The sequence below is a fragment of the Struthio camelus genome, chromosome 25, assembly GCF_040807025.1.
Source record: "Struthio camelus isolate bStrCam1 chromosome 25, bStrCam1.hap1, whole genome shotgun sequence".
Classification (NCBI taxonomy): domain Eukaryota; kingdom Metazoa; phylum Chordata; class Aves; order Struthioniformes; family Struthionidae; genus Struthio; species Struthio camelus.
In genome coordinates, this window is record NC_090966.1 from 5,418,771 (window position 1) to 5,435,870 (window position 17,100).

A 17,100-nucleotide genomic window follows, 5' to 3' on the forward strand; every position below is an offset into this window, starting at 1 on the left:
CGCCCACATCCATAATACAGATTTGCGGTACCTACTACATATATACCAATTATGGCAAGCCGGTTATTAAAGGCATGAGCTGTTTTGGCTTTTGCACACCGAAATCCCACTTGATGAGAGGGGAAAATTTTCCTTTTTCCTGAATGATATCCGCTGGTGAAAGCTCTTTGCAGCAGCGGTTTGTGCATAGCGAAAATAAAACAGATTTCCAGAAATTTCACCCCCCCTCCGGCACCTTTGCGCTGCACCAGCCCGGCTTGCTGCCCCTTGGCACAGCCTCCTGCAGCAGGGGCAGGGAGGGATAAATAAATATAAATAATAATTTGGGTGTGGGAAGCATAGCAAGGCACGGCGAACCTCCACTACGCTAACCGCACCGCTTACCGGCGGGATAACGCACCTTGCCGGCGGGGTCCCCCCGCCAGCGGCGCCCGCGCTATAGCGGGGTCCGGCGCGGGGCCGCCGGGGCGCAGCCTGCGGCTCGGCTCTGCCCGCACATGGCACCGCTTACGCTGCACCTTTGTCCGCCTCCTTTTCCTGAGATCTGCAAGTGCGGCTTCCCCCTTGAAGCAGAAAGGTTCCCAGTTGCGCAAAAAAAAAAAAAAAAAAGACATCAAAACCCCACCCGAACCCCACTGTTTTACCGTATCTTTACCCATATAAAAGTCAGCGCCAACCTCAATACCTTTATTCCGGGTGGCGGAGGGGGGGGGGTTATTATTGTTCATAGCTTAATATGCAAGATATTATTCGATTATTTCTATCAAACACTCCCCCACACACAACCAAGGGGAGAAAAATCCTTGAAACCCCTTTCATATTCTTTTATTTTTGTTAAAAAAAAAGATGGCGGCTAAGAAAAAGACTGCTGTTAAACCGGTCATGAAGAAATGCAATAAATTCCTTGTTGTTTTATGAAAATTTACAACTTTGTGATAGAACTTTATGAGTGGCTGGGTTCTGGGATTGGCCAGAGCCGGTCATGTGGACTGCTAACCGTGAACATGAACTTTTTATTATTTCCCATGTGGTTATATTGCACCATTCTTCTGTCCGCTGCACCTTGGGTCGGATCAGTGTCCTCTATAGGGCTCTCGCCTCTTTACATTTTTTTACTTTTGTGTATAAGCTCGATAGGGCTAAAATAGGGGAGAGGGGAGGGGGGGGAAGCCTATACACACGCACACACACATACATATACACACACTCATATACAAAAAGAGTTATATGATTTTTTTTTTAAATTCCTGGGTTAATTTGCCTGCTGATTTGGAATCTCAGTAGTAATGGAAGGGAAGTGGAGATTCTGGACCGAGTGGAGGCTATCATTTTTCAAAGAGGGAAGTTACTCCATTTTCTATGCAAATGACAGAAATGCAAGAAGCTATCACAAGTCAGAGAGGCAATCGACGGCTATCAGGTTGGGACAATATTTGTCAGCTAACAGATAAGCAAACGCTGTCTATCTCTCCCTATATATTTTACATATACCACAGAAATGGACGTCAAAAGGTAAGGGAATAATATCTGTTTCTCTTAATTTAATTTTAATTGCGAAAATGCATTTGTCAAACTGCCTTTTCTGTTTCATTCGCCATCTCCCTCTCCCTTCCTACCCAGGGAAAAAAATAGAAAGAAAACGGGGAGGTCATAAGGAAAGCAGATACTACGAGAAATCAGGGGTGTCGGGGAAGCTAAAATCTGCTTAAGTGAAATCTTCCCCCAAAAGTGTAGTATAGGATGAGAAAGAGACAAATGGAGATAGAAAAGAAAGGGAGAAAAGGAAAGGGAGAAGAGGAAAGGGAAGCAAAAGGAAGAAAATAAAAGAAAAAGAAAGAAAGAAAGAAGGAAAGAAAGAGAAAGAAAGAGAAAGAAAAAAGAAAGAAAGAAAGAAAGAAAAGGATGAAAAGGAAAGAAAGAAAATAACAACTGAATAAAAAATAAGTATAAAGCCTGTAAGGTCACCTGGAGATAGTAGACTTGGAATGAAGGATTTTGCAGTAGCTCGGTGGTGGAGGCTTTTAGATACTGGCTTTAAAAAAATACCAAGCCCTTTGTGGGTAGTTGTCGTGTTTTATTTTTTCCCCTCGCAGAATCTCTTGCCAGTTTGCCTGTCTTCGGGCGAGCCCAGTAATTTGGCGAAGTTGGCGCGGCAGCCGGCTGGGTTTTGCGTTGCTCTCCAGGGTCGTTATTACGTGGGTGGTTTCTTCAAAGAGGGCAGTTCGCGGCAGTCCTCGAGAATAAGGTTCTGGAAATTAGGGGAGAAAAAAGGGGGGAAAAAAAGAAAAGAGAAAAAAAGATAATAAGAATGAAGCCAACCCAGAGCGCAGAGCTCTCATTGTATTTTTTTCCCTCGTGAAACTCCCAAATGAAGCTGACGTTGCGATGCAATAAACCTCCTTGTATTTAATTGCGTTCTGTGGTGTTAACGGGGCTTTACGGCTTTTCAGCCCGGAATAGCGTCTAGTGTTTCAGAGCCGCGTTTTGTTGGTCCTTTCCACAGCCTGCGACCAGGTTATGTGGAAATAGCCCTCCAGTTGCCTTGCCTTTGCATATCTGATCACCTAACGCTTGCCTTCGGTTTTAAGAAAATATTTGTCTAGAGACGCCCGTCATTTTGAATGTGTGTGTGTTTTTTTAAGATTTCGGAATTTTGAAATATAGTGCTAATTGCTACTGTTACGAGGTGATTTTTAAATAAGATGATGTAGGAGCCTGTGTATGTGAAGCGAGATTGAGTAAGAAGGGATTCATTACTTAAGCATAAACCATTTTATGACGTGACGATTTATCCCACCTAGCCTGACTATGCTAGAAGATTGTGTGTACAAGAGTAAATGATCGCAAGTCGTGGAAATAATAAACAGAAAATCATTTTTTAAAAGCTATTTTTTCCGAACCTGTTACATTTTTCATAAATCACAGAAAAACTAATGCCAGTTCAAATGCCTTTTCTCTTTTTCCCCTAAGTATCTCCGCGTTCGTTGCTTTTGGTTGGGGGGGGGATATTTTTTTGCTGGCGCTAACAAAACAAAAATCGATCCTAAAAGGATTTCTGTCGCTTCTTCTACATCCCGCGTGGGCAACCACTTGTGGAAGCCCCGCAGCTGAGCGCCAGCAGGTCTTTTTAACCATTTCGGGCCGGTCCCGCGAAGGGCGGCCGAACCTCCTGGGTGCCCGGGGGGAGCGGCCGCCCTGCCCGCCGCGGGGCTCCCCCCGGCAGCACCAGCCGCTCACTCCTTGAAAGAGAAAAACAATATACAGCAAGTAATAAAATCAAAGCGAACCCACCCGGATCGGCGGCCCCCGGAGCCGCCGCCGCGCCGCGGGGCTCGCCCATTCCCCGCCGTCTGCTGCCATCTACCGTCGGCGGCGGCGGGCGGCGGTTCCCGGGGGGCTGCGGCCGGCGGGGCCCGGCGGGGCTCGGCGGGGCTCGGCGGGACCCGGCGGGGCTCGGCTCCCCCCGGGCCGGGCAGCGGGGCCCGGTGCCGGGCAGCCCCGCGGAGCCGCGCCGCCGCCGGCCTTGCGCGAGTCGCGGAGGAGCTGCCCGCGACTGCGGCTTCCACCCTTGAGGCCTGGTGCCCTGCTGTGAATTGCAAATGGTTTTTTTGCTGTGTTTGTAGCTCGGTGCAGAGCCGTGAGGTGCTGGGCTGGGGATACGGGTGCATGTGTGTGTGTGTGTGTGTGTGTGTGTGTGTACTCACATGCACTCCGCATGTGTGTGTGCATACACGCGTGCCTAACGATGTGTGCGTCCAGCTGCGTGCCTGTTCTTGGCCATGTGCGTGTCCATATCCACCCGCAGACACGGACAAGGGGCTCCCAGCCCTCTCGCTATCTGTTCACACGCACATGGAAGATGAAAGATAGCTGGTTGTTTGCTAAGCGCGAACACAAGCGGAGATCCTGTAAAATGTAATGCAATAATGACGTATGAGGCGCAAGCGAGGCAGGGGATTTGAGCTAATCATAAAAGGCAGAGGAGCTTTTATTTATTTATTGCTTCGAGTGGTCATTTCAGTTGGGTCTGGAAAAGATATGTCAAGTCGTGTACACAGAATTGAGGTGGTTGCTGGGGAAGGGAACAGAGAGTAAAGGCAGACGACGAATCACTTTTAAGTTACTGTAGGCTTTGAAGGGACAATGCGTGTCTGTTATTTTAAAAGGTTTCTCTCTCTCTCTCTCCCTCCCTCTCTCTCTCCCTCTCGTTTTCTCCTTCTACCACACAGTTTCCTGGCAACTGTTTACGTCTAGACTAGTGACATTTTCTCTAAGAAAGTGAGATGCCCAGTGACTAGGTTAAAAGGGGGGGGGGGGGAGTTTCTCTTCTTTTGACTAGCAACAGCCATGATTAACTTGTTCCATGTTGCAATTCCCAACACTCTGCCGCAGTCGCCTTCCGTATTACATGAGACATGCTTGGATTTTCCTTTCCTTCTCTCCGTTTACCTAATATTGCTTTTCTCTTTCCCCTTCCCTTGGTCTGAGGATTTGCTTTCGCGGAAATAGTGCGGCGTTGATGCATTTTGACTACTCCGATGTCCTTATCCCCCATGCTCTCTCCTCCTCCCCCCCTCCCCTTTTTTGTTAATAATTAGCTGCACTCTTTAATGGAACAATGGTAGATTATTATTGCTTCTTTTCAAAGATCCCATTAACAAGGTTATTATGCACTGCACGGGAAGTCAGGTAAATTAAACTTAAATTGCTGGAAATTAAGTTTAAAACGGTTATGCGCGGAGAGAGCGAGCATTTTTTTACACCTTCAGGGGTCATTGTTTTAAATATGCCAACATTGCAGTGCATACATGACTTTTGTTGGGCTTGTTTTTTTCTTTTTCCGATGTGATTTTGGGTGTGCATGAGCATTACGGGGGGGCGCTTCTCTGCTGCCAGTGGCTTTCTATGTCTGAATCCAGGAACAAGGGTTTTTTTCAAGTGTTTTCATGGTGTTTGCTTGACTTTATGGCTGCAATAAGTCCCTTGGTAGGGAAACCCCCGCTGTGTTCTCACTTCAGAAGGATCGGGAATTCCAGCTACACATGAAAAAGAGTTTCATTTTTTATTGGAACCAACTGCACTGAACTTTCTACCAAGTTCTTCAGCCGGTTTAGCTTTCGCACAAGCAATGCTCTGTTCTGTTTGCATTTCGAAATATTTGGGTGTTGTTTTAATCCCCTCATCTATCTGCCTGGCTCTGCTTTGTGGGGTTGGCGTTTGCTAGCCAGAAAAAGCAAAGGGACAAAAAGTAGAGCCCTCCTCGGCAGAGAGCTGTGAATGTACATACTGTAAATACGTCTCTTTATCGTTATTTATACCCTGCCGGTTGAGTGATGTCAGTCAGGAGAGGAAAGACGGATCCTCTGTATAAAATTAAACGTGTTATACCACCTTCTGGTGTCTCTCGCGAGTTCCCCAGTTTATTGCTCCTCTAGCAAACCCTGCGACTCTTTTTAAGTAGATGGGGCCAAAGACTGAATAAAGATATGGCAATGGATATGGTCAAAGACGGGTCTAACTTAAGGGCTCCTGTGTAAGCTTGCTCCTGAGGCTGTCTGCTCGGGCTGTGTCTGCATCCCTCCTCGGCTTGGCTAGCGCTAGAGACGTCCAAAGAAAATACATTCGCCAAATCAGTCTCTTTCGGACTTTAGCAAGGGAGGCAGGATAGTCTCTGTTAAACAGCTATAATAATAAGACTCTATTTAAATATCTTTTTTTTCCATTGTAGAGCTATTAATACGGAAATAGAAACCACCTCGGTGATAAGCATACAGTTCTCTGAGATTTAGTGCGGTTTAAGACCTTTGCTCGTATTTACATGTATCATAGGTGGCAAATCAATTAGACTGCGGGTCTGACCCGAAGGAAGATGAACACTATGACAGGCTTTTTTGTCATACTGGGAAACAAGTTTTCTTCTTTCCTTTTTCTCCCCCAATAACCACCTATACGGCCAAGAGAAGCTTTACCCTGCTTCTAAGTGGGAAGACACGTTGTTTTTGTCTACGGCTTGTCTAAAATATCAGCAATAAGCAATTAGCAAACGGCCAGTGTCAATTAGTGAGTTTTATTTCCTTAACAAATGTCGACAGTCAAACTCTGCAACAAGTCTGCTTTAGCCGTAAATATACTAGAAAAAGCAATATTTTACTAAGGTAAAATTTGTAGGGAGGAGTATATTTTTCGAACTATTTCGAGGGATTTATTTTTAGATCAATAATCAGAACTGAGAGAAAATATGATAGAAAACATTTTCAGCGGTTGTACTCACGCATTGAATTATCAGGACTTCCTATTTCTTAGCCCAAAATTTGTATGCAGTGCTAATCATGCCAGATAATCGCTGTTTTTGCAGTTCTATAAATATTGCGTAACTCTCTAAACAAATATATGAGTTATTCGGCTCCTGCAAAGCATCTAAGTTCAGTCTCTCATCGGATTCTGTTTTTTTCTTCTTCTACAGTATTTGTCCTCTTTTAATCTCACTTTTTTTTTTCTTGCATACATACCAATAAAGCTGATCTACGTAAGTTTGGGTCCATTCCATACACAAAGGGAAACTCTGCAAGAACAAATATAAGAGATATCAGTCAGAGAGGGGGTGGAGGATGGAAAACTACTTCCTTTACATGTTATTTCCTTGAATTATAAGGATTACGTTTCAGTCGAAATGTTCACTGCAGCCGTGGCATGAAACAATCTTGGCTTTGCTGCTGTAAACATGATGTTTAAAATAAATTACCTCGTAATAAGATACCAGTTTCGTAGATACTTAGAGCTCCGTCAGAGAGAACCGCATTGGCAGCTTTACAGTGACCATGTAATAAATGTAATTCTAGATTTGTAGCACATACAGCCACAGACTGAAGTATAGGGGAGTGTGTGCTATAAGGCGTGTCATTTCATTGCATATAATACCCAACAGACAGATGGCTACAAATTCGGACAGCAAACAAATCCTTTATAAAATGCAAATGTTCAATGAACAGTCCTATTTTTAATTAATTTTTTTTCCTTTAAGATCGCTCTTATTTTTCTCATGTTAAAAAATAAAAGGGGGGGGGGAGGAAGATGGCATATTGAGATTCCACTCTACCTTGAACAAATGGGGATGCACCAGGTAGTGCAGAACATATCCCCAGCTGGGAAATCCGGGCAAAACCAAGGTAGACGGACCCCAGCCTGAAGGGTAGCTTTTAGGATGATAGAGAACTGCTCAGGACTTCCGAGTTTATCCCTTATAGCGTTTTAACCTGGTAAAAAGTAGAAATTTTGTAATGGAGACAGGCTCAAGGAGGGAAGGCGGAACGCACCAGCGCAGGATCTCTGCGCACTTTCCAGGCACAGACCCACCACGCCACAAGCTCCTCTCTCTTAAAAAACTCTCGATCGGTAACAATCAATAATCTCAGTTCTTGACCGTAACCCAAGGCTTCCTTTTAGCCATAAAAGGTCGGGTATAGATTTGGTATTAACAAAAAAACGCAAGAGGGCACAATGCGGTACATGACTCCAGAGCAGATCGGCGTTTAGCAGAGGATAAAGGAAATACTTCGATTTTCCATTTATCTCCCGGATATGCAGCTTTTGCAGAAAAAAAAAAGGTGGGGAAAAAAGATAACGTAAAGGAAAGGCGAATGTTCGGTTTATTTAAAAGAGAATGCTAACCTATGGTAATTAGATAAATATGAACAAAAATAAGTTGTCAAAACCGGTTTATTCTCCTGTAGCAAATCTGAGTTAATCAAACAAACGGAATCTCCTCTTTGCAAAAGTTCACAAAAAAAAACTTTTTCTTTTTTTTTTAACTGTAGAAAACTAGCAGATATTTTGGGGTGCTTTGCAGACACCAGGGGTCGAAATTTTCCAAATACAAATAATTAACTTTTATCCTACTTACCCCAGGTATTTGTATACATTACGTGTGTGTAAATACATATGCGTGCACACCACCGTGCACATACAGAGCTCTCACACACCCCCGTGCTGAGGTCCGGGGGAGGGGGGGGCGTTTATTTATTTATGACGCTCGGAGCGCGCCGGGAATGTCTTTCCGCAGATATTATGTATTTGGTTAAGGGGGTGCATTTCTGTTGTTTAAAAGGGAGGGAAAAAGGGGGTGGATGGTTTGTTCTTGGGGTCCCTGGTGCAATCTCAGCTCCTCATGGGTGCTATTTTGCAACCTCAGGCGCCTGCTATTGGTCAGCCCATGATCAGATGGTTGTATTTCCTTGTGTCCCTCGCTGGCACCACGCCATCTCCCTTCAGCTAAAACCCAATCTCCGATATACTACTAATAGCTAAACCACTTGGACTATAAAACACAACAAATCATAAAGCCGGGAAAGGACGGCAGGCTCCTTCCAATGAGTTCTTATTTTGTCAACTCGACCTTCCCGGTGAGTCTGGCGGCGGGGCAGGAGCCCTTCCTGGGACAGATCCCGTTATATCCCTCGGGCTATGCGGATCCTTTGAGGCACTATCCCACCACCTACGGAGCCACGGGCGTGCAGGAGAAGGGGTATGCCTCCTCTGCCTACTACCAGCAAGGCAACGGAGCCTACAGCCGCGGCTCCGCGTGTGACTATGGGGCCGGCGGGTTTTTCCGCGAGAAGGACCCTGCGTGCGCCCCCTCCAACCTGGACGAGGTGCCCTTCGGCCCCGAGCCGCGCAAGTCGGACTGCGCGCAGAGCAAAACTGTGTTCGGAGAGAGCGAGGAGCAAAAGTGTTCCGCCCCGGTTTACCCCTGGATGCAGCGGATGAACTCTTGCAATAGTGAGTTTACTCTTTTACAGAAATAAATAAATCAATCTCCTCCCCCCCTTTCTTATTTGTTACCGCCAGAGTGAGCGAGCGCGAGCGAGCGAGCGAGAGGAGCAGGAATAAGGTTCACTTTAGAGCCCAAACTTCCAGCGGGGAAGTTAGGCACCACTAGAGACTCCAAGTGGCTTCTGACACGCACCAAAACTTCGTGCCGCTAAAGTATTTTCCCCTTTCGCCCAGTTTCCTCCTTCACAGCCATAAAGATAAATAAAAATAAAAAGTTTGTCCCGTATTTAAACCCGAATACAGTATTTCTCCTTTTCCCCTTTTTTGCACATTCCAGTTTGCATGTCACTCAGTTGCAACCATTTGTCTCTGTCTTTCCCTCACATGCACAGAGAGATATCTTTTATAAATCAGATCTGGATGACTTTACACACGCACGTATCCACCCCCACAGGCAAATCCATCTCTAGCTAGCCAGCCGATCTGGAGTTAAATAATATAAAAGTGTTTAAATATTTGAAAGGAGAGAGCTACATTTTTAATGAAACTCGCACATAATGAAAAGTCTGCCTGGGGAGAATTTTTTTCCCCTGGTGATATATGACTTCTTTAAGTGCTGTTTCCGCAATCGGGCGGGGGAAAAAAAAGCAAAAAAAAAAGAGGCTCACCACCCTCTTTTCCATGTTTAGATGCATTTGTTGCCTTTTAAGTTCCAAATTGATGTCCATTAGCGCAGGGACATAAAGTGTTGTGTCCTCTTTAATGTAGAGTTTGGGCAGATCGATTCACTTCATTATTGCTTAAATGCTCAGATCTATTACAGTTGCCGGTAGGGTGGAAAATAGCAAAGGAGGTGGCGGGGGAGAGGAAGAACACCTTGCGATTTTTCATAATGGAATAAGATAGATCTCGCCCTGTCTCCCCAGCCCCGGCTGCAGGCTCTGGCAGGCTCAGCTTTAACCCTCCGCAGGAGCGGAGGCTGCGGGGAGCCCGGCGCCCGCGGGGTCCCTGCCCGGCCGGCCGGGATGCGCCGGCGAGGCCGCCTCGGCCAGGGGCTCCCCGAGCGCACGGAGCAGCCCGCAGGGATTTTAGCCGGCCACCGGCTGCGGAGGGCAGGGGAGCCCCGAGGCAGCAAGCGCTTAGGTCCCCGGGTATCGTCAGGCATCTCTACGGCTCCAATAAACCTCGGGGCTTTCCCGTCGCTTCCTTCCCTCTCTCTTTTTTATTTTTATTGTTTTTTTTTTGTTGCTGTTGCGGGTGTCACAGGTTCCTCCTTTGGGCCCAGCGGCCGCAGAGGCCGCCAGACCTACACCCGCTACCAGACCCTGGAGCTGGAGAAGGAGTTTCACTTCAACCGCTACCTGACGCGGCGCCGCCGCATCGAGATCGCCCACAGCCTCTGCCTCACCGAGCGCCAGATCAAGATCTGGTTCCAGAACCGGCGCATGAAGTGGAAAAAAGAGAACAAACTGCTCAACTCCTCGCAGCTGAGCGCGGAGGAGGAGGAGGAGAAAACGGCGGAGTGAAAGTATTATTTAAAAAAAAAAAAAAAGCAAGAGAGAGAGAGAGAGGGAGTGAGTGAGTGTGTGTGCGAGAGGGAGAGCCAAGAGCTGGAGGGTGGCGTGGGGCCGGCTGCGAGGAAAAACGTGCACATTGGTGGGACAAGCCCTCTGCAGGGACGGCCACAGCTAGAAAGTTTGGGCCACCAATGACATGGACTCGTGTTTCCAGTAATCTATCGTGTCCAGAAAAAAAAATCAGGCTTCTAGTTGCGTTTTTTTCTTCCTACACCTCCCTCCCCTCCCCCTCCTCAATTAAAAAAGAGTAAAGAGATAGAGAGAGTGAGAAGGGGGAAAAGAAAGAAAGGGAAAGAGAAAAGACAAAAAAAAAAAAAGGACTCCTACCCGCGTTCCTACCCTTGGTGTCACTGTTAGTAATCTGCTAACTCTTGTATTTAATGGAAGTGCTGCAATATATGTCATTTGGGGTGCTTATTGTCTTGATTTTGTAAAAAATGTTTCATGCACGGTTGACATAGATTTTTTTTTCATTTTTCTGTTTTCTTTTTTCCTTTGGTAAATTAATCAAGCCCTGGGGTCTTTGTAATTTTTTTTTTAAAGAAAATCTACTGAATGAACGAGTACTACCTAAAAGGATGCGAAAGCAACAACAAAAAAAGTTATATTTTATTAATTTTTGTACGTGTTGTGTTTGAAGTTTGTCTTAGGTATGAACATGGAATTCTCTAATAAAAACAAAGTCTTCGATCTCATTCACATCACCCTGTCATTATTATTATCTTTCCCTTTTCCAGAGAAACTTGCCATTCTTAAGGAGCATAGAGTTGTAAAGAAAGCATTGCTTCTCTCTTTATGACACTGTCTGCTAATCTGCAAGGACAAGCAACTCCAAGCATACGGAAGTTACAGTGGAGAGATAAATCTGGTTTTCCCTCTTTTTGTCTAATCTTAAATGGAAGACCTTTCACCAATAGTATTTCCTTGCTGACATTCTGCTTTAGTATCGCTCTTTTTTATTGTTACAGTACAAAGAGTTATGACGAAACGCTCTCCATATACATAATAAATCAAGGAAACTGGCAAAAATATGCTCTCATTTATCTACCAAAGATACCTAACATTTGCCTAGCATCTTTCAAACATCTGGTCCCTTACTTCATATCCCCAAATCAAAGTGAAGTGTATTGCAAAAAAGTCCAGATTTCAAGGGAATTTTCCCTGCAGAATGAGGAGCTTCTCAGCTCCAAGTATATAGGATTTATTTTAGAAAAAACAACCCCCCCAAAAGAAACCCTAAACTAAATCTAATGAGCTCTTTTAGAGTATTAGATTTTATTTTCACTGCAGGCATTTTAAATGGCTTCTTTTGACAGTTTGTTTTTGCTTGGGATGGAATGGACACTGCTTCTGCTCTGTACCAAAGAGGAATCTCGTGTATGCATACAGCAAACTTTTGTTGGTTTGTGGAATTAAACGAAAGGAAGTGCTTTTTCTACTGGGGATTTAGGATTCAAAGCAAGCGACTAGCTCAGCCTAATTCGGATACCATTTTCTGAAGCTTCACGGGGGCATAACGCTACAAAACAGTATCTCTTCACTTCAGTTCCCTTTCCCCACTACCCACAAGAAATACCTATGTATGAATGCATTCCCCCATGCCACAAGCTGGTTTAATGTCAGTCACTTTTAAAATCAATTCATGCAGAAGCTTCACAGCTGTAGGACATTTACTATTATTGCTACGCTTTTCATTGCCCGTAATTATTATAATTATATGTCACTTTCAATATGGCGCATAATTTCCAATGAGTTGCAGACAAGCATATGAAATTCCTAAACTGACTTGGGAAAAAAAAGTAGAAAACAAGGAAAAAGATAAAAGAAAAGGTAAAAAAAGAGTAATGCTTAACAAAGCGCAGTTCTTTCGCAACGTTTGTTGCCTTTTCAGAGTGGTTTTGCTCCCAAATATTCCTTGCAGGTTAGCGATTGGAAGGGGAAAACAACGTAGCACAATGCTCGGTTTAAAGAGGACGGGAAACACTCAGGAACAAGAATATCTTAAAAGCAACGTTGTCAACCATTTCCAACGGCTGGACTTTCCCTTCTTTTCCTTTTTTTCCCCACCCCACTCCCTTTTTTTCCCCTCCAGAATTACAAGGTGTGACTGTATATCTGATAATACGCTAAGAGCGCTCGACTTTTCCACGCAGCAGTGGCAATACCTACATGAAAGAAAAAAAAAACAAAACCCCACCAGCACACCCGTCTGCCCCCCGGCAGCCTTCGCCTTTCCCCACTCAGATATTAGAGGAGACGCCGGCGCGCCCCACAACTAACGACTTAGCGCCTCGCCCCGCGCTACTCCGTTATAAAGCAGAAGAAGAGCTTAAGAATAACAAACGAGCCGGGGTGGGGGGAAGAAGAAGACCCACAGCGGAGCAAGCCGCGGAGCTTGCACCAGTACGGAGGGGAAGACAAAAAAAAAAAAAAAAAAAAAACCATCGACCCAAACGAAGGACGGAGCGGTGAAAGGGCAGCGGCGGGGCCGGCGGCGCGGCGCGGCGCGGCCGGCAGGTGGCGCGCTCCGCCAAGGTGGCGCGGCGCGGCGCGGCGCGGCGCGGCCGGGGATTCGGGGCGCCGCGCGCTGACTCGGGCCGAGCGGCTCCGCGAGCGTCATTATTTGTAACCATAGAGCATGAATTACCTCTTGAGGTCATCAGTGAGAATTTACGACTGGTCAACAAAAGCACGTGATTCCCAAACGCACCCCCCACCCTCCCCCCATATTTGGCCGCATACATAGCAAAAACGAAGTACAGTGCATTGCTATAATTCATTAATACATCATAAATCGTCAAGCACAGGGTTATAACGACCACGAGCCACAAATCAAGCCCTCCAAAATAACCCAAATGAGCTCTTACTTTGTAAACTCGTTCTCAGGGCGCTACCCAAATGGCCCCGACTATCAGTTACTAAATTATGGGACCAGCAGTTCCATGAACGGTTCTTACAGAGATTCAAGCACCATGCATTCCAGCTCTTATGGCTACAACTACAATGGGATGGACCTTAGCATCAACCGCTCAGCCTCCTCTAGTCACTTTGGGGCTGTGGGGGAGAGCTCCCGCGGTTTCCCTTCTCCAGCTCAGGAGAGCAGGTTTAGACAGGCGTCTAGCTGCTCCTTATCTTCTCCCGACTCCCTGCCCTGCTCCAACAGCGAGAGCCATGGAGGCAAGCCCGCCCCGTCCCCCTCCGACCAAGCTACTTCTGCCAGCACCAACACAAATTTCACAGAACTAGACGAGACCAGCGCGTCCTCGGGAGCCGACGAGGGCACTCCAATAAGCAGCAGCATCCCCCGAGCGCAGGCAGAGCCCATCGCAACCTCCACCGCAGCACCAGAAGGGCAGGCACCTCAGATATTCCCTTGGATGAGGAAACTTCACATTAGCCATGGTACAGCTACTTCTTTTTCGCTCGTTGTCGTTGTTGTTGTTTATTTTCTCACACCCCTCTTTTCCCTCCCTCCCCCCCCTCCTCACCCCCTTTTTCTCTCCTTCCTTTTATTCGGGGCAGGCGCTTTGATCAGAAACCCAGCTATTTATTGCTTTTGTATTTCTTGCTCTGGTCGCTGCTTTAAAGCAGAAAGCTGCCTCTGGCGCCTGGAGGGGGGCGATTTTCTTTTAGTTTCGATATTCTTGCCGCGAAATGTGCGCTTATTTAAAGCTCTAGTTGTCTGTGTGTGGTGGGAGAAGGTAATTTAAAATTGAGGGGAAGGGGGTGTTCCTTGGGGGGGGAGAGGAAAGGAAAGAATTGACCATTAAAATGGCATTATATGCACAGATGGGTCTCTCCGTCCTTTCCTACTCTTATTTTGCTGGGTGTACTCTTGACAATCTGCTCATGGCAAAACAAAATTGCAAGGAGATACAGTGCACGGGGAACAGCGAGCCCCCCCTTTTCTTCCGAAGAAAGAAAAGCAGTATTAAAACAGATGCCCTAGCAAACAGACACACAACCACCCAGGCAGAGGCGAAAGAGGCAGATTTAAAGACCTGGGGTCGGCAGTAAAATTAGGAATATTGAGCTGGTTCTGGAGGGGCCGGGGGTGGGGGGCTTTCCACGTGCCTGGGGGGGGTGCGAGAAAGAGAGGGAGCCAGGGGGAGAGCTCGTTATTCGGGGAATAAACAGCTTCCATAATGGACAGAAGAAGGTGAATATTTTGCCTCGGTATTAAAAAAAATAGCATTAAGGCTAATATCGTGCTAAGCAGAAAAAAAATCCCACTGTTGTCCGTGTTATTCAGACATGACTGGACCAGACGGTAAGAGAGCGAGGACAGCGTACACTCGCTACCAGACCCTGGAGTTGGAAAAGGAATTCCACTTCAATAGATATCTCACCCGCAGGAGGAGAATAGAGATCGCTCACGCTCTCTGCCTCTCCGAGAGGCAGATCAAAATCTGGTTCCAAAACAGGAGGATGAAATGGAAGAAGGATAATAAACTGAAAAGCATGAGCTTAGCCTCTGCGGGCAGCGCCTTTCAGCCATAAATTATAGAGGAGGAATATCGAGGAAAGAAGAGGAAACAATAAATAAATACGTAAATAAATAAATAAAGCGCAGCAGATCTTAGTTTCAGAGTACTGTACAGTGAGGCACCTTCTTTTCGGCATGTTGTTGATATTCTAAAACAACGCGTATGGTACCGTTATCCCAGGACTGAGTTCATGTCGTGTTTTTTTTATTATTATTTTTTTAATTAAATTTTAATTTCCAGATGCTCCTCATGCTCTTGTTGTTCTTATAAATGTCTGTGTCCGTGCTCTCTTGATGCTTTCTGGAAAGCTAGCATGTTTTATGTGAGCCCTTTAAATGTTATAACTTATTTATAAATTGATAACAGATACGGTTGTTTGTTTATTTGTTGGTTTTTTTCCCCTTCCTGAGTTTACTGCTTTTGGGTGAGTTCTTCTCTGCCTAAGCTAAAATCGGGGGTTCCTGCACTACAGTGGCAGAAAAAAAATAATAAAAAACAAACAAAAATTTATAAAAAAAAAAAAGAAGAAAAAAAAGAAAAAGCTCTTGTATCTTTCTGTCTTAAAATTGTCCAGTCTGTGTTTTAGTTCAAACTTCAGGCCAGGATTTCTAGTCCCAGGCTAATTCTGAGACGTACTCTTTAGACGTGGGTAAACTTCACTATTAACAAAATGTATAAAATTGGACCAACAATAGAGTGCTCTAATGTTTGTAAATACTAGAAATATTTCTGATGTGACTAATAGACAGTTTGTAGTGGGCAGAGTGAATGCAATGTTATGTGTAAAAATGGCATCTGTCATGTCTAGCTGCCTGGTAGTACTTTGCCAATAAGCTTTTTGTATTTGTTTGTAGCTTTACTTGAAGTCAAATAAACGTTTCTCCTATTCACAAAGGCTCCCAGTTGCACTTTATACACAACCTCTGAGGCTTGCACAAGGAGTCCGCAGTACACGCTAAAGCCGAAGACCGAGCCTGGCATGGAGCTAAGCCTGCGCTCGGATCCGCGGAGCCTGCGCGCCCTCCCCGCCGCGGGGCAGCTCGTGGGGCGCTCTGCGGAGCAGCAGCGCAAGCGGCTCCCTCCAAATAACACCACGGCACCGCGCAGCGAGCGCTCCGCGCGGGCAACACAAATGCTCCCATTCCCCAAAAGCTGTTTCCTACAAATAACACAGACCCCCAAATCATATAAGACAAACTGTTTGAAAGTACGTTAAGTTACAATAGCATGGTATAAATGCTTCCCAAGTATATTTACGTGCATTTCAGGAATTGTCATATATATAGATAGATATACACACACACATTTTAAAAGCAGGAGGTATTTATACATATCTCTATATTTGTATACATACAGCTGTGTTACATATAATTATGTGTGTATATCTATATCTATAATATATCTATAATATGTATATATATAAAAATATATTCCTGTGCTAAACTGCAATCTCTCCTCCATCTCTCGTCTTTATTTTATGGTGCTTACTGATTTCACATCCTATTCTCTGGCTCAACATGTAAATAGCAGATTACAGCTCTGTAACTACTGATACTCACTACAACGAGTCATTTTCGCTGCAGATAATTTAACATCATCAAAGATGGCAAATGTTGCAATTTTGATACCTAGGGATTCTAACAAGGCACGAGATACTCCAGTTTAAAGTCGCTCTATTTGGCAAAACGCCACTGACATCTTTACAACATAACTTAGGCTTTTTGTTCGTATCAAGTAAAGTTGGATCTTAAAACTTACCAAACTTAATCTCCCACTGTTTAGGTACTTCTTAAGTGATTTTGAGAGGAATGTGAAGTGGACTGTCAGATCCCAAACCATTTGCTCGCCTTCCCTTGATATTTTTTTTTTACCAATAGCAAACTATACCAAAAGTGGGTATGACATTTAGATGTCAAATGGATAGGGTTTTATCTAGAAGTTAGATCGTAAAAATCGCCCAGACCTCAGACAGATACCCCTCACTGGCTCTCAAAAGTCACGTGAGGTCCATAAAGTTAGTTTTATGGTTTTGGGGAGTTGACAATGTACAATATATTTCACATTCTCTAGAATGTTAAGTGACACTTTAACTGCTTGGTTTGGCTTGTAAGGGGCAGCAATGGGTGAGCACTTTTCCAGATGAGATAAACGTTGCAATTGCAGGGAACATGTTTTGCGGGTCCAGTTTTCAGTCCAGAGAACCAATAGACTGGAGTCCTGAAAGTAAGTTATTCTGAAATATTATCTACTTAAAGTATTTTAAAGGG

At 45.2% G+C, this 17,100-nt stretch overlaps 2 protein-coding genes and 1 long non-coding RNA gene across 3 annotated transcripts in view; 2 read left to right on the top strand and 1 right to left on the bottom strand.

Annotated features, from left to right (window-relative positions):
* Nucleotides 1–17,100, bottom strand: part of LOC104144347 (uncharacterized) — a 33,581-nt gene that overhangs the window by 3,256 nt on the left and 13,225 nt on the right. Inside the window, exons 3-5 of the long non-coding RNA XR_011136330.1 lie at nucleotides 6,510–6,562; nucleotides 1,966–2,248; nucleotides 401–563 (exon numbers count right to left, since the gene is read on the bottom strand). This is a non-coding gene — a long non-coding RNA (uncharacterized lncRNA). The remainder of the gene's footprint in view (nucleotides 1–400; nucleotides 564–1,965; nucleotides 2,249–6,509; nucleotides 6,563–17,100) is intronic.
* On the top strand, nucleotides 1,041–11,370 carry HOXB6 (homeobox B6). Its single transcript, XM_068919405.1, has 3 exons — nucleotides 1,041–1,512; nucleotides 8,189–8,775; nucleotides 10,036–11,370. Exons 2-3 carry the CDS (start codon nucleotides 8,367–8,369, stop codon nucleotides 10,293–10,295), a joined length of 669 nt encoding a protein of 222 aa, XP_068775506.1. The 5' UTR covers nucleotides 1,041–1,512; nucleotides 8,189–8,366; the 3' UTR covers nucleotides 10,296–11,370.
* HOXB5 (homeobox B5) lies at nucleotides 13,068–15,727 on the top strand. The gene is made up of 2 exons (XM_009675312.2): nucleotides 13,068–13,748; nucleotides 14,599–15,727. The coding sequence occupies exons 1-2, from the start codon at nucleotides 13,202–13,204 to the stop codon at nucleotides 14,844–14,846; spliced, it is 795 nt and encodes a 264-aa protein (XP_009673607.1). The 5' UTR covers nucleotides 13,068–13,201; the 3' UTR covers nucleotides 14,847–15,727.

What these genes read in the sequence shown, in the direction of transcription:
- HOXB6 (XM_068919405.1), top strand. Translation starts at nt 8,367, where the DNA reads ATGAGTTCTTATTTTGTCAACTCGACCTTCCCGGTGAGTCTGGCGGCG. An exon ending in GCGGATGAACTCTTGCAATA is followed by an intron (nt 8,776 to 10,035) that starts GTGAGTTTACTC and finishes CGGGTGTCACAG; the next exon opens with GTTCCTCCTTTGGGCCCAGC.
- HOXB5 (XM_009675312.2), top strand. Translation starts at nt 13,202, where the DNA reads ATGAGCTCTTACTTTGTAAACTCGTTCTCAGGGCGCTACCCAAATGGC. An exon ending in GAAACTTCACATTAGCCATG is followed by an intron (nt 13,749 to 14,598) that starts GTACAGCTACTT and finishes CGTGTTATTCAG; the next exon opens with ACATGACTGGACCAGACGGT.